Source organism: Eulemur rufifrons, chromosome 7, assembly GCF_041146395.1.
Source record: "Eulemur rufifrons isolate Redbay chromosome 7, OSU_ERuf_1, whole genome shotgun sequence".
Taxonomy (NCBI): Eukaryota; Metazoa; Chordata; class Mammalia; order Primates; family Lemuridae; genus Eulemur; species Eulemur rufifrons.
The window spans coordinates 263,772,344-263,786,839 of NC_090989.1; the positions used below are offsets into that span (position 1 = coordinate 263,772,344).

The 14,496-nt window shown below is 37.8% G+C and overlaps 1 protein-coding gene across 2 annotated transcripts in view; it reads right to left on the reverse strand.

The window, feature by feature from the left end:
- Positions 1–14,496, reverse strand: part of ELP1 (elongator acetyltransferase complex subunit 1) — a 64,871-nt gene that overhangs the window by 24,489 nt on the left and 25,886 nt on the right. For both annotated transcript variants that reach the window (XM_069476649.1, XM_069476648.1), the window contains exons 14-29: positions 14,191–14,373; positions 12,373–12,479; positions 11,938–12,041; positions 10,684–10,737; positions 10,483–10,588; positions 9,550–9,665; positions 9,106–9,179; positions 8,280–8,358; positions 8,115–8,194; positions 6,787–6,924; positions 6,596–6,681; positions 6,140–6,294; positions 3,766–3,889; positions 2,788–2,885; positions 2,129–2,330; positions 170–231 (exon numbers count right to left, since the gene is read on the reverse strand). In XM_069476649.1, the coding sequence (XP_069332750.1) occupies positions 170–231; positions 2,129–2,330; positions 2,788–2,885; positions 3,766–3,889; positions 6,140–6,294; positions 6,596–6,681; positions 6,787–6,924; positions 8,115–8,194; positions 8,280–8,358; positions 9,106–9,179; positions 9,550–9,665; positions 10,483–10,588; positions 10,684–10,737; positions 11,938–12,041; positions 12,373–12,479; positions 14,191–14,373 (1,768 nt within the window). The remainder of the gene's footprint in view (positions 1–169; positions 232–2,128; positions 2,331–2,787; positions 2,886–3,765; positions 3,890–6,139; positions 6,295–6,595; positions 6,682–6,786; positions 6,925–8,114; positions 8,195–8,279; positions 8,359–9,105; positions 9,180–9,549; positions 9,666–10,482; positions 10,589–10,683; positions 10,738–11,937; positions 12,042–12,372; positions 12,480–14,190; positions 14,374–14,496) is intronic.

Genomic DNA, 14,496 nt, shown 5'->3' on the forward strand with positions numbered 1-14,496 from the left:
AATTTAGATTTCCAAGTCAAACCACCAATATGGAAAACCTTCAAGGCAAACACTATTTCTGGACTGCACAATTATTCATAGTTCCTTTATTTTTCATGATCAGTAAGGTGTAACTGAGAAGTTCTTTCTTGTTCACTGGGGGGTTTTAGAAGGGAGGAACTGAATTTACCTGGGCATACTGTTCCAGAACTACGGCTGCATCAACGTGCTTCCTCTTCTCAACTAGCTTTTCTGAAAAGACAGTAAGTATTTGACAGCAAAATTAAATAGATTCTTTGGCTGAAGAGATTCTTTAATGTCTTTTTTATAATATGTATCAAACTATGTATTTTGTGAATTTCTGTGAGGAGACCAGATATATATACCACTGAGTTCTACCTTAAATGGTAGTTAGCATCTAAATGTAACACAGGATTTGAAAATCAGATATAGTCAGAATTAGTCTTGAAAAATGCTTCTAAAGGCACGCATATGGGAAACTGACCGAGGATCTCTGACTAACCTATTTCTTCCCTTAACAGGAAGAGACTGCTGTTTCTTTGGTTGAGCACTAGATGGAGGTAGCTGATTGATGCTTGGGTAGTCACGCAGTGTCTTTAGATCCTAGTCACTCTTGGCCCATTAGAAATAAAGCACACCAGAGGGACACGCAGACCCTGAGGTTTACTATGTCTCTCATCTCATGCCCCCTCCAGAGCATGTAATCGCTGGGGGAAAAAAAAAGGTAGAATCACCTCCACTATTTAAATAGTTTTCTTTCTTTTCCTGGTTTGTGTAAACTGCCTGAGTTAAATGTGCATACAAAGTGACTCCGCTGGATAACATTTCTCACAAGTCCTTGACCACTCTGTTCTCCCAGGGAAAAAAAAAAATCTTTGACCATTGCCCTCCCCACCTTTTTTTGCTAAACATCTGAGAGAACTATGTATACTCCATCATTAGCCATGGTAAATAGCAAGCTGAGAGTTGTAAAGAACATAAGAGAAGACAATAGATCCCAAGAACAGAGCTAGAAGGCATAATAAACTAAGGCATATACTACCAATAACATAAGTTTCTAAAGCGGAAGTAACAATGGAGCCAGAATAGATAATTAAAAGTGCACCTTGGAAACTGAGAGGGATTATAGATGAGACCACAGATCTAATAACCACAAAAAGAAACGTGATAATCTCGTACATTTTTATAATCTAAGAAAGAAGGAACAATGCAAGTAACAAAGGAGGATGTGTATATAAAATTTAACAGGATATAATTTGGAATTTTTTCAGGAGTCTTGTTTTTTTTAGACTACAATAATATTTACAATATTTTTTAAAAGGTAGGAGAAAAAATATATCAATCATTCCTTTACTTCAATTCAAGAACTGCTGAGAGGGCCAGAGGCCCTACTCAACTCTTTTCACAGGCATCCTTAACCTCTCCTCCACTCTAAGAAATCACACTCTGCTAGCCTCACCTCTGGTTCAGGCAATCTCTAGCTAGACCCTGAAGCAGCTAAACTGCTTTTGCTTTCAGGCTGCCTATTCATCTGTCATTTTCTTTCACCTCATTCCTGACCATTGCTACTATAGTTTCCAATGATTTACTGCCAACACCAGAATGGTCCATCCCAAAATTCATCTTTACCTTCTTACAGGGCGCATGGACTCCCAGCTATATAGTATTAGGTGTGGCCATATCATGTAAATTTCAGTAAATGAGAAGTAAAAATGATAGTTTAACTTCTAGGTCATTTCTAAATTAATTAAAGGTAAAGCGTTTTCCCATTACTCTAGCTTTTCCCCCTTTCCAAGGACTGAAATGAAAATGTAGAGATAACCCAGCTACAATCCTCTGCCTAAAACGCTGCAGAGCCACACAATGAAACGACCTGTCAGTCTCTACGTTAGAAAGAAATAAACTGCCTTTTTTATTATGTCACTGCATTTTGGGGCTCTCGTTTCAGCACCTTAACCTTTACCCTACTTAATAAACCATTCTAAACTAATTTTTATCAGTGAGTATGAAAATACCTCAAGCTTTGCTGCCCTAAATTTATTTGCAGAATTACCAAACAAAACAAAACAAAACAAAGAAAGAAAGAAAAAACCTTTATAGAGGTAGATAAATAAATGACCACACTTACCTGCCAGGGTTCTGGCAAGGCCAGCCAGCTGGTCTTTGGTCAAGTTAAGCTGGGCTGCCACACAGAGGGCTTGCTTCCAGCTGCCACAAGTCAGAAAGGCCGAGAGAGCTTTTTCGTGGGCACTGCATCGAGCAAACACGAGCCCCGCCGGCTCATACATGTGCTCCTGCATCAGGTGTTCCCCATAAGCAATGCTGATATCCTATAACAAGAGGAGGTTTGGAGTCAATGAAGAAATGCAATACAGCTCCCGTGTAGAAGCCTGAGTCACCACACTTGAAATGCTCTTGAATTACTTGGGAAAATCTTACGGTTGATCAGTTAGTGCAATCATTTTTCCATTCAAAACTACTGAGGATGTCCTATTTATTGACTCAACAAAAAATCACTAAGTGCCTACATATGCACTATTCTGGACAGTGGGAATAATATAGCAATGAAAAAAAAAATAAAACCAAACAAGAACTACCACCAAATTCCTGCCTGGGCAATTTCTTCAGAACAGGTCAGCACCATTCTCACAGATAAGCAGTTCAAGATGAAGCTAATTAGTTTTTAAGATGAACCTTGAAACCAAGGACAGTATTATGAACTCAAGATCCTCACCCCTTTTATGCACAGAGCGAAATCATGAAAGCCTCATTTCACATTCCACATACCTTGTACTGCTGCGAGTTTGGTGGATATAACTTCAGAGCTTCATTATACAAATTTTTATCTTTTATTAAGTTTAAGCATTCTGGGAAGTACTCTGGTCCTGCAGGAATAAGATTCACACAAACACAAGCTTAAGACTTAGGAAGCACAATGGACTTCATTTATACCAATGTTTCCCAAACAAAATCAATGAGAGACTTGAAGACCCACATAATCAGAGTACCTGGAAAACAGAATCCAAGAATTTGAATTTTTAATGAGTACCATTGTGGATTCTGAGGTAGGAGAAGCACTGACTCGGATCAGCTTTCTCCTTAAGAGTTCCAGCTACTCAGCTATTTTCTCAACCTCCCTGGGACGCTTATTAACCTATGTACACCTCAGACCTATCCCAGGCCAGCTGACTCAGATTCTCCAAGGATGCTGGAAGCTGAATGCTTAACACACATCCCAGGTGATTCTTCCTTGCCCCCATGTCAGTCCTTAGTGAAGAATCACAACTGCTCCAGCACAGGACAGGGATGGGGTGAAGCAGAACAACTAGCACTGTGCTTGTTCTACTCCATCACTGCCAGTTAAAACCGTGTCTTTCCAAACACTGGGCAGGGGGCCTTGCCACTCATTCCAGACAATCCGCGGTTTCCCTCACGTTTGCAAGGACCACAGGGAAGGGTGAATCATCAACCAGTTTTGATTTTGAGACACCACAGTTAATTTAGGAGGTGTTCGTTCTTAACCCAAAAAGGATCTGCTCTGTGTTCTTAGCTAGGGAGCTCCACCAGTTGGTTAAAGTGATTTGCTCTACCCTCAGCTTTTCTGAACATAGGACAAAATAGGTGAACATATATTATTGTTAAAGTTTTCAAGAGTGGAAATTGAAATCAGTCTCTGTTTACACTAACATGTTATTTTGATTTATACCTTACCTAGTTCCAAAGAAGATTTGAAACAGAAATAAACATACTAATCCTCACACTTACCGCATTTGCTAAGGTGGCCAATGGCTTTTTCATAACGCTTCAAGTATTTGTCTATAGTAAACCGCTGATAATTAGTTTCCATTTTCTTAAGTGTATTAAGAAATGGAAGATATTCTTTGGGATCCTAAAAAAAATACATAATAAAGAGAACTTTATTATTTGTGATATTTATATATCAAAATGGATATATATAACATTTAATTATAGCAATAAACCCAAAGCTACATAATTTTTAAATGTATACATCATATAATATATAAAATTAAGTCCCCAGTATCTGCAGGGGATTGGTTTCAAGACACACCCCCAATACCAAAATCTTAGCATACTCAAGTCCTGCAGTCAGCCCTGTGGAACCAGCTTATGCAAGAAGTTAGCCCTCCATATCCGTCGGTTTCACATCCTACAAATACTGTACTTTTGATGTGCATTTGGTTGCGGATATGGAACCTATGGATACAGAGGGCTGATTATATTTATTTCTAAAAATCTGTGTATAGATGAACCCACGTAGCTCAAACCTGTGTTGTTCAAGGGTCAACTATACATCAAACATTTGGTAAAAATACTTTCACATATGATTAGTTTACATTTGAAATAATAAACTAAGTCTCACAGTATCACTTACTTCATAGCCAAAAAAGGAAAACAAGGTTCCAAACTAGAAGATATTCAATAAATGCTTCTAAGTTTCTCCTAAAAGTGCAAGACATTGCTTTTGGTGCTATTTTTATGACATTCCATGCCCTTCATTTGCAAAGACCACATGTTAAACCAAAAATAAAATTATACTGAGTTGGACACAAAACTTTGAGGCTCTGCCAACCTAGTATTTTTTGGGACCCCCAACCCTAGCTCTGTGCATCTCTAACTCTGTAAGCAAATAGTTTTTTCTTCTTAAAGAAGAAGTGTTTCCTGTTCTTAATCCAATTTCACTAAGCAAACAGGATGAATATATGTAAGAATACAGGAAAAAACAAAAAAAGATAATAAATAATCAAATGCACATGATATGGAGGATGACTTTGAGCCAACGTATTCCATCAACAAACAGAATCTGATAAGCACAAAGAATGCGACATAACCCTTAACCTCAAGAAACTTCCACTCTAGAAATAGTCAGATTGTGGCATGCTGGGGTAGGCCCAGGAAACAACAGAAGCACATAGGAGGGCCATCTCACCCAGTCCCTGGAGGGAGGCAAGAATGGCTTACCTGGAAGATGCCACCTCAGCATCCTTCAACCTAGATGAATACAAATTAGCCCAATGAATGGTGACGGCAAGAGTAGTGGAAACCCATGGGAGGCAGAAGTAATGCCACCTGCAAAAGCATGTGGTGGCTGGTAGTGGTGCGGGGGAAGGGAGACAAAAGCACTATCTTTCCTCAATGGGCAGACAAAAAAATGACAATGTCAAGAGATGGCAGAAAGATACACAGAGGCCAGATCAAGGAAGGACTTCTAAGCAATATTATGGCTTCTGAACTTTATCATAGGGGCAATGGGGAGCTTATGAAGGATTATAAGCAGAGGAATGAAGGATCAAATTTCTCTTTTTGGGCCAGGCATGGTAGCTTACGCCTGTAATCCTAGCACTCTGGGAGGCTGAGGCATGAGGATAGCTTGAGGTCCGAAGTTCAAGACCAGCCTGAGCAAGAGTGAGACCCCATCTCTACTAATAATAGAAAAATTAGCCAGGCATTGTGATGTGCGCCTGTAGCCCCAGCTCCTCAGGAGGCTGTGGCTGGAGGATTGCTGGAACACAGCAGTTTGAGGTTGCTGTGAGCTAGGCTGGTGCCATGGCAGTCTAGCCTGGGTGATAGAGTGATACTCTGTTTCAAAAAAAAAAAAAAAAAAAAAATCCCATTTTGGAAAGATCACTCTGGCAACAGCAAAGAAAGGACTGATAGGGGTACAGATCAGGTTGCAAAAAAACAGACCAGTGGTGCTCAAACTTTTTGACCATAGCATAAGTACCAAGGTGGGAAAAGAGGCCCTAGGCCTTTCCAAGCTCCATGTGCCCACTCTCTACTGGAAAAAAGAGCTATGTGATAAAGAACTAGAGTGAAATATGAACACTTGTTATGCTTCCCTTATAAGAGAAAGATTACTTCATACATATGCATATAATCTTAAAATAACCATGTAACTTCAGTTCCTTAACCTAGCAATTAAAACCCTTTGATAAATGAAGAGCTCTGATAGAGAATGAGGCCTAGGAGCATGGACCCTGGAGACTCAGAGATCTGTCTCCAGTCCTGTACTCATAGGGTAACATCAGAAAAGATACTGTACTATCAGGAGCAGGCTTTCATATTACCATGATTATATAAATAAGAACCCGAATGATATAAAAGTAGTAACTCCAAATACCTTCTGTGACTTCTCAGCCACCATGAGGACCAAATCAAAGTCATAGGTCCCCAGAGAATGATCATATAATTCATTAACATCTACCAGAAGCAACAAATATTTCAAGGCTTCTTCAGCACCCACAGCATCAGGAACAGAGGGAGGTTTTCCTGTCACTGTTTAGAAAACAAAACACAAAACTATTTGAGGAAAAAACCCACAGACCCAGCGACATAATCAAAAAGACAGAGTAATAAATTTTTCTGACAGAACTGGATACCAGATGAATATATACTTTTCACTCTTTTATACATGCTCGTATGGCAGCACCAAAAAAAATTGACAGAGGTCTTAAAATGGTGACCAAAGGGCCACATATTAAATCTGTGACATGCAATGGCATGATAATGGTCATCTGCAGAAGACTGGCGATAGTTAAGACCACTTTAAGCACTTTCTCTGTGAGCAGGTCACTACCTTGAAGCTCGTGTACCTTCTGCAGCACAATTTCCAGTTCTGGGGTGGTTTTCTTGATGTGAGACGTGAGTATTGATAGGCAGTACCTGAGGAAGTGAAGAACATGAGAATGAGAAGGATGAATACACTGGACAAGGACAATTATATACTTCTCTTATTCAAAAGATGCTAATTAGCAACAACATACATACTTGTGAGGATTTATGCTCTCCATGGCTGCTCTCATAGCATCACAGATAAGGTCTAGTTTTTTCTCATCAGGATCTCTGGACAGGGGGACACTGCTGGTAACTGGTGGAGGATACATGGTCTTTGTGACATCTTCTTCCCTAAGAAGAGTGTGTATGAAAAGGTCACTAACTGAACATGAGGCCCAGCAATCAAACTACTAACATATACCTGGCATGGTGATGAGACAATAATAAAAGTGACTTTTGGAAAACAGTTTAATTATAAAAATATTGAGAAATAGAACATGCCACAAAAGATTTACACGAAAATGTCTGTAGATGTTTATTTACATTAGCCCTGAACAGGATACAACCAAGGTGTCCAGCAACAAGGGAATAAATAAACAAATGTGGTTTATTTACATAATGTCATACTACTGAGCAATAAAAAAAGAATGAACTAGTGATTCATGCAAAAACATGGATAAATCTCAAAAGACAATATGCTGAAGAAAAGCAGCTTTATTTACATAGAAGAGTAAATACTGTATGTTTCCATTGATATGAAGTTCTTGAACATGCAGAAGTGATCTATGGTGAAAACTCAGAACTCAGTAGTTGCATGGGGGCTGGGGGAGCAGAAAGGGAATAACTGAGAAGGAATTTGAGGCAACTTTCTAAGAAGGAGGAAATGCTCTCTTAACAGGAGTTCAGGTTACATGAAATGTACATTTGCCAAAACTCACTGAATGGCATACTTAAGATTTGCGCATTTCATTGCAGATAAATTCAACCTAAAAAACACCAACAAAACCAACCCATACACAAAGAATGCACTCTAGTTAACACCATGCAAGGTGAAGTGCTAAAGGTAAGTAAAGTGGACTGATGCCTACAACTTACTTTGAAATTTGTCTAAAAACAAGATGAATGATGAATGGACACATTATAGATAATGATAAAGCATATATAGAAAAATATGAACTGGAGAATCTGGGTGGTACAGAGTGCTCTCAATTTTTCTATACGTTTAAAAAATTTCATTTAAAAAGTTGGGGGGAAAAATCAGAATAAGACACTTGATTTCAATCTCTTAAGAAAAACAGTTTTATATGTACACCTAAGAATGAACTCAAATAATAATTCTGAATGACATGTTTTAAAGTCATTTTTAAATAGGCTATTTTTAAAAGAAGAGAAAAGAGTAAAACACCTACCGGCATCTAAGAGTTACAGTAGATTTTAAAAAACGAACAGTATGTAATTTTTCTTCTCTAGCTTATGTTTAATTTCCTTAACAAGACAGAAAATTATGGATATGATATTCATGAATTATTCAAAACACTTACTTCAATTCTGTGAAAAACAAATTAATATAATTTACAGACTCTATCTGTCTAATGAAGGTTTCTACATTTTCAAGAAACACCTACCAAAAAAAGAGAAAAAAAGTTTTAGTACAGAACATTAATTCAAGTATAAAGTAAGCTAAAGTAAAAGATTTAAAAAGTTACCTTAGGGTTATGATCATACATCAGATTGAGATTAATTCTCAGTTTCCTCATACATTCAAATGCTTCTTTAAACATAAGTCTGTGAGGAGAGAGAAAATGGACAGAAGGGGTATTTCACAAAAACTAAGCTCCCCTGACCCAGCATATTTTCATTATTATGCAAATCGTTCATAATCAGATTACAGCCCAAATGCCAAACAACTACTACTGGATTTCTACTCTGGAGTTACAGAATTAAAAAAAATCAGGGACCACGTTCATTTACCTTCTTAAAAGGTATGAGTAGTCATCATAGCAATCTAAGCACTACATCCCCACATATACACAAGAGGAAAATCATGACAGAACTCAGGTCTATGTTTTAAACAATGCATTAATATAGACATTTCTAATATAAAATTTCCCCCGAATGATTCAGAAAATCCATCATTTCCTTCACAACAGCGGCTTTTTTGGGTCATAGGCCCCTCTATAAATCTACTGAAAGCTGTGGGCTTTCTACCTGGATAAATACACATAGACAGTTTGGTGCACAATTTCCCTGGTTCACAGGCCACCTGAAGTCCAGATGGATCCCTTAAGAGAAGCCCTGATTTACATGATGAACATCATGGCCCTTTCTGCTAGAAATGTCCACTGCAATATATAGTATTAAAGTAAAAAAAAAAATGAAAAAACGAAAAAAAGCCTCTGAGAATCTATTTGAAGATATCTGTAATAAAGGTTTTTTAACCTTACAAGTTTTTAAAATTATAATAAAATACTTATTGTCTTCACACATAAATCACAACAAGTTAACGAGTCATATATAGTACATGGCACTTACTTGTCCAACCACTTCCGAATCTGAGCTAAAACCAGGGCTCGATGATGAACAACTTCTAAGTTTCCTCTTGGCATCTTAAAATAAATAAATCAAAACAGTAACATTTTTAATTAAGTAGAAAAAATTTAAATAGCCAGGATACACAATTTTATCTAACTCTTCATACAGAACTACCACAATACTATAAAATGAGCATACGTTTATAATAGCAAAACCTAGTTGTTCTCAATATTTATCTTGACTTTAAAGAAAAGCTTCTCTGAGCCTTACTGGTCAGAGCCTGTATCAACACACCTTTGTATAAAGCTAACAGAAAACCCAGCAAGGAAAGGCTTATAATAAATGATTACAAACTATAAGAGAGCCTAAAATACAACCTGCAGGAATTCTGCTTGGTACTGACTAATCTACAATAAGAAAGATAAGCCTGAAAAAACAGCTTACCTGTAATATAAGCTTTGTGTCCTGGGGCACAACAGTGACAATCCGTGATCCCCTTTCCACCTTCCGCAGAATCTCCCCATTGGACACGTGACTGCTGCTCAGACCTGCCTGTAATGCTAAAGACACCATTGGCTAAGACTTAAAAATTAAGACAAGCTACTCTCCATTAACTGCAGTTGAAATCACACCTATTATCTGAAACAGAAGAGAGCAAATAACAACCAGAGGCCTTTGCTCTCCCACTAAACCTCAAGACCGTTAGCCCTTCTGATAAACACTCTCATCCCTGGAACTTGCCCTCTCTTTTACAAGGCCCTCATGCATGTTCATATACACAACTTCTCAAATGATTTGGAAGGATTAGGGCAGCGTCTGTTTCTTAGCATTATCAGTATACTATAATCACATCAATGAAAGAAAGATTCTCTGTTTCAAAGTTAGAGCAAAGAAAATAAGTGGGCTTTTTAGAATACAGAAAAACACACACACACACAGAGACACACACACACGGCATGGAATAGGAGAAAAAATGGAGTCCGTATCCTACAAATCACGAGATAGAGTCCATGTACAATGGAGGGTAGCCACAGTGAGAAAGGAAGATTACACAGAAGTTAGAACATAATGCCAATTTGGGATCTATGTGATAATTCAAAATAAAATATTAATTACATAATAAAATTTCCTGAAAAATGTTTCACTATAGAATGTGCTATTTAAGGAAGGGCCTCATTCTTCAGATATCTTTACCAACTGGTGCAGAATGATGTAACTGAGGTATCATGTTGAGATTGGGGTCTAAGGAAATGAACTCTAAAGGTTTTCTCCAGTCTAGGACTCATAAAAAGCCAAAGTAGGTGAAGAATTTAAAAGTCCAAATGACAAAAGGCTTTGGAAGAGGTATTATTTCTATTTTATACAGTGAAAACTTACTTTTAAATGAAGCATCCCTCAGGCAAAAACACTGGCAGGTATGGGAATGGGTTGTCAACAACAAAAATTCGTCATATACTGCAAAGGATGTGATATTTGATGCAACCTGCCACAAGGCAAGAGAGGCAAGGGGGAATGTTAGCTATATTACTTGGGGCCGACAGTGTGAAAAGAATCAAACACCAAATAAAGCCTTGATACCTCAGTGTCATTGATGAAAAAGCGACACCTGTCAGTCAGACCAAGGACACATTCCTGTAAAGAAATAAAATCGAAATTACAAGCAATTCTATTTAATATTTCAAACTAGTTATACCTGACTTTTCTATTACGTAGTTCTATTGCCCTATGATTTCACATCTAAGTTCTTGTTATCAGGACTGAATATAGATACATAAGACATGACTGGTGCAGTGCAAAATGGAATGTGATGCCATCCAATCTATCAGCCTGCCCATCATTTCTATCTCCTATGTAGATCTCAAATACATCTCCTTCCCCACCTTCCCTGACTCCACTCCAAAAGTCTCTGTGTTGATCGCCCATTCCACTTTCACCCCTCTCCAACCTACTCTCCTCTGGGTAGACAGAATCACCTTTCAAACCACAAAGCAGAACACATTACTCTGTTGATTAAAAATCACCAATAACTTTCTAATTTTTGTTAAATTTAAAAAAAAAAATCCAAACTCCCTCCTATGACTTGTCACTAAGTTCTAGCCACATTGCTGCCATTCAGTCCTAAAACGAGCTTCTGAGAAGCTCAAGGTATTTATATTCCTTCTACCTGGAATACTCTTCCTTTCTTTTTTCTTCATAGCCTTCTTTTTCTTCATATCTCAGCACATATATCACAGCCTCAGAGAGGCTTTCCTAGACCACCAAAAGTAGGATTCCCATTCTCATAGCTGTCATGTTCTAATTACCTCCCACACACCTCACTATTCTCTACCATAACACCCTGTTCATTTCCTTCACTCTCCCATCAAAGGGAATAATCATATCTGTTGATAGAGTACAAGTACCAAAAGAGCAGGGATTAGTCAAGTTGTTCTGTTTTGTTACCACTGTTATCCTACTATCTACCACAATTATAGGCCTTCTGATATTTGTTGAATGACAACCTACTGAATACTATTTTCAAGTTCACATTTCTGTTTTCCTCAAAAAAATATTTAATAAAACTTGGAATGTTCTGTACAACTAGGGATAAAACTTTGCCAATCACATATATATTATCTCATTTAGTCTTCCTCCCACTCAAAGATTGATTGATTGATTTTTCCCATTTTATGGATGAATAAGGTGTGGCTCAGGAAAGTGAGATAACTTCCCACTGTTGCCTTGGGATTTAGTGGAGAACCAGGTCCACCTCCAAAGCCCTCACCCCTTCTACCTAATGCTGTCAGTCCCTGGGTAATTAAGTGGTAAGTTTCCTGCCCTGTGTTCACTTACCTCTCCTCCAATCATGGCCAATTCAATCTGTGCGCACGGATAAGGAAACTGTACAGGAAATCCACCAGGGTTCTTCCATGGTGTAACAGCCAGAGAAGGTGACTCTGCAAGGTTGGTAGCTCTGGTTTACAAATAGCGATGTGCTCTTTGCAAAAAATCATTAACACCAACACTTGCTAAAACATTTAACATGAAATTTGGATCACTTTCCAAATGTATTTTGGAAACTCATTAGGGTACTCCAGTTCTTTACAAGAATAAATAGGAGTAGAATACACCTGCCAATTCCACTCCAAAGCTTAGGGCCTTCCAGGGTAGTTAAAAGACCTAACAATTAATGTTGCCCTCCCCACAAGATACTCACAGGTAGATGTTCTCAAGAATTAAACATCTATGTAAGTCATACACATGCTTTCCTAACACTTTGATACTCACCCCAGAGGTACTTAAGTATCTGGCCATCAGCCAGCTGCAATGCTACTGACTTGGTCTTGGAACTGCAGCATAGACTAATTATGACCCCATTCACCATCACAGATGAACTGATGAAAGTAATAAAAAAAAAGTGGGGATGGTGTGAGCAGACATTTTTCTCAAGAGTAGTGACATTTCACTGATTTTGCAAAAAAGAAAAAGAAATAAACAATTTCCCTGTAGTGCTGCACTGCCCATTTCAATACTATACATAATACATATATACACAATATTATTGGCTAACTCTGAGTGTGCATTTACTTAGAATATATTCTGCATCTACACATATTAACAAAATGTTTTTTCAAAATATCATCAAGCATTGAATCAAAAAGCAGAAGTAAATGACTACAATAACATGTTTCATATTTACAGCAAGGAAAGGTTCCTGATTTTGCAACAAGAGTTCTCAGAATATAAATCTAACCAGTACGGCTTTAATTACAAATGAATCTGGGGATTAATATTAGTGTATGACTAAGTTGTCAAGTCTTGACATTAGAAACCTGAGGGTTTCAGGAGCTGGCCAGAAAATGTTATTTATATCTACTGCACAATAGGGCTTGCATTACACAGAAGAGCATTCATTGACTAAAACCTGTTACATAACGAAGATGCAGTAAAGAATCAAACAAAACTCAGGTCCAGGGAACAGTAAAAGTTAAGCAAAGAAATACAGAGGAGGCTTTCCAGTGGTAAATGTAGTCAAGTGCCAAACAGGATGTGTAGTAGAGGAGGCCAGAAGAAGCATTTCGAAGTCTCCACATCAAAACAAAACATGTATACATTCATGCATTGCTTAATGACGGGGATACATCTGAGACACGCACCATTAGGCGATTTTGTTGTGCAAAATCGTAAGAGTGTACCTAAAGAAACCTAGATGGTATAGCCTACTATACACCTAGGCTAAATAGTATAGCCTATTGCTCCTAGGCTAAAAACCTATATAGCATGTTACTGTACTGAAAACTGTACGAAACTGTAACACAATAGCAAGTACTTGTATATCCAAACATATCTAAACATAGAAAAGAGGGATGGGTGCAGTGGCCTGTAGTCTCAGCTACTTCGGAGGCTGAGGCAAGAGAATTGCTTGATCCCAGGGGGTTCAAGGCTACAGTGAGCTATGATTGCGCCACTGCACTCCAGCCAGGGCAACATAGCGCAATCTCTTCTCTCAAAAAACAAACAAGCACAAAAACAAAAAACCCACTGGATTTTAAAGACTTAGTACCAAAAATAAAAAAGATGCAGCTCCATTATAATCTTATGGGATCACCATCATATATAGTCTGTCACTGACAGAACATCATTATGTGGTACATGACTCTGTGTATGTGTGTGTGTGTATATACATATATAAAATGTTTATATATATATATATATATATATATAAAAAAAGTCTTCCCATTGCATTAGCCTATGAGAATCAGCCACTCTAACTACACTTGATAGTTATTAAAATCAATTTTAAGATTTAGCAACTACTCTCTAGGAATGTGGGTAGATGGTGAATTAAAATAGTCAACACATCTTTTATGATTTGCCTCACATATTGATATTTATCCTATTTTTCACCACTTTCTGATATATTTTTTATCTGTTATTTTGACATGACTCAAAACTGGACTTACCCCTCTTGATAAGTGTGTCTAACACAAAAGCTACTGTTCCTCAACCTTGCTCCCTAGAAGCCAAACATAATCCCATGCTCATAAAAGACAAAAGCCAAACTCCGTTTGCTTATTTAACACGTGAAATACAGGGAAGAACTACCTGACATTGAGCTGTCCTTGCTCTTCTTCCATCTCAGAAGCGGCCACAGTCAAATGATGAATGACACTCTGTGCGCTGGACTGGCTGTGGCTTATGGCCAGGAAGATGTCTTCTTCAATCCAGGTGAGAAGGCTGAGCTTCAGTGGGTTCACTTCTTGATCTTCACTATTCTCAAATTGAATTCTGTTTTAAATATTAAAGAATATCCAAGATATGAATAAAACTTTAAAAACCATTCAGATTTTCTTGAAAGAAGGAAGAATGAAGCTCCTTGTATACAATCAATTCCTAATTATTTGGAGGGAC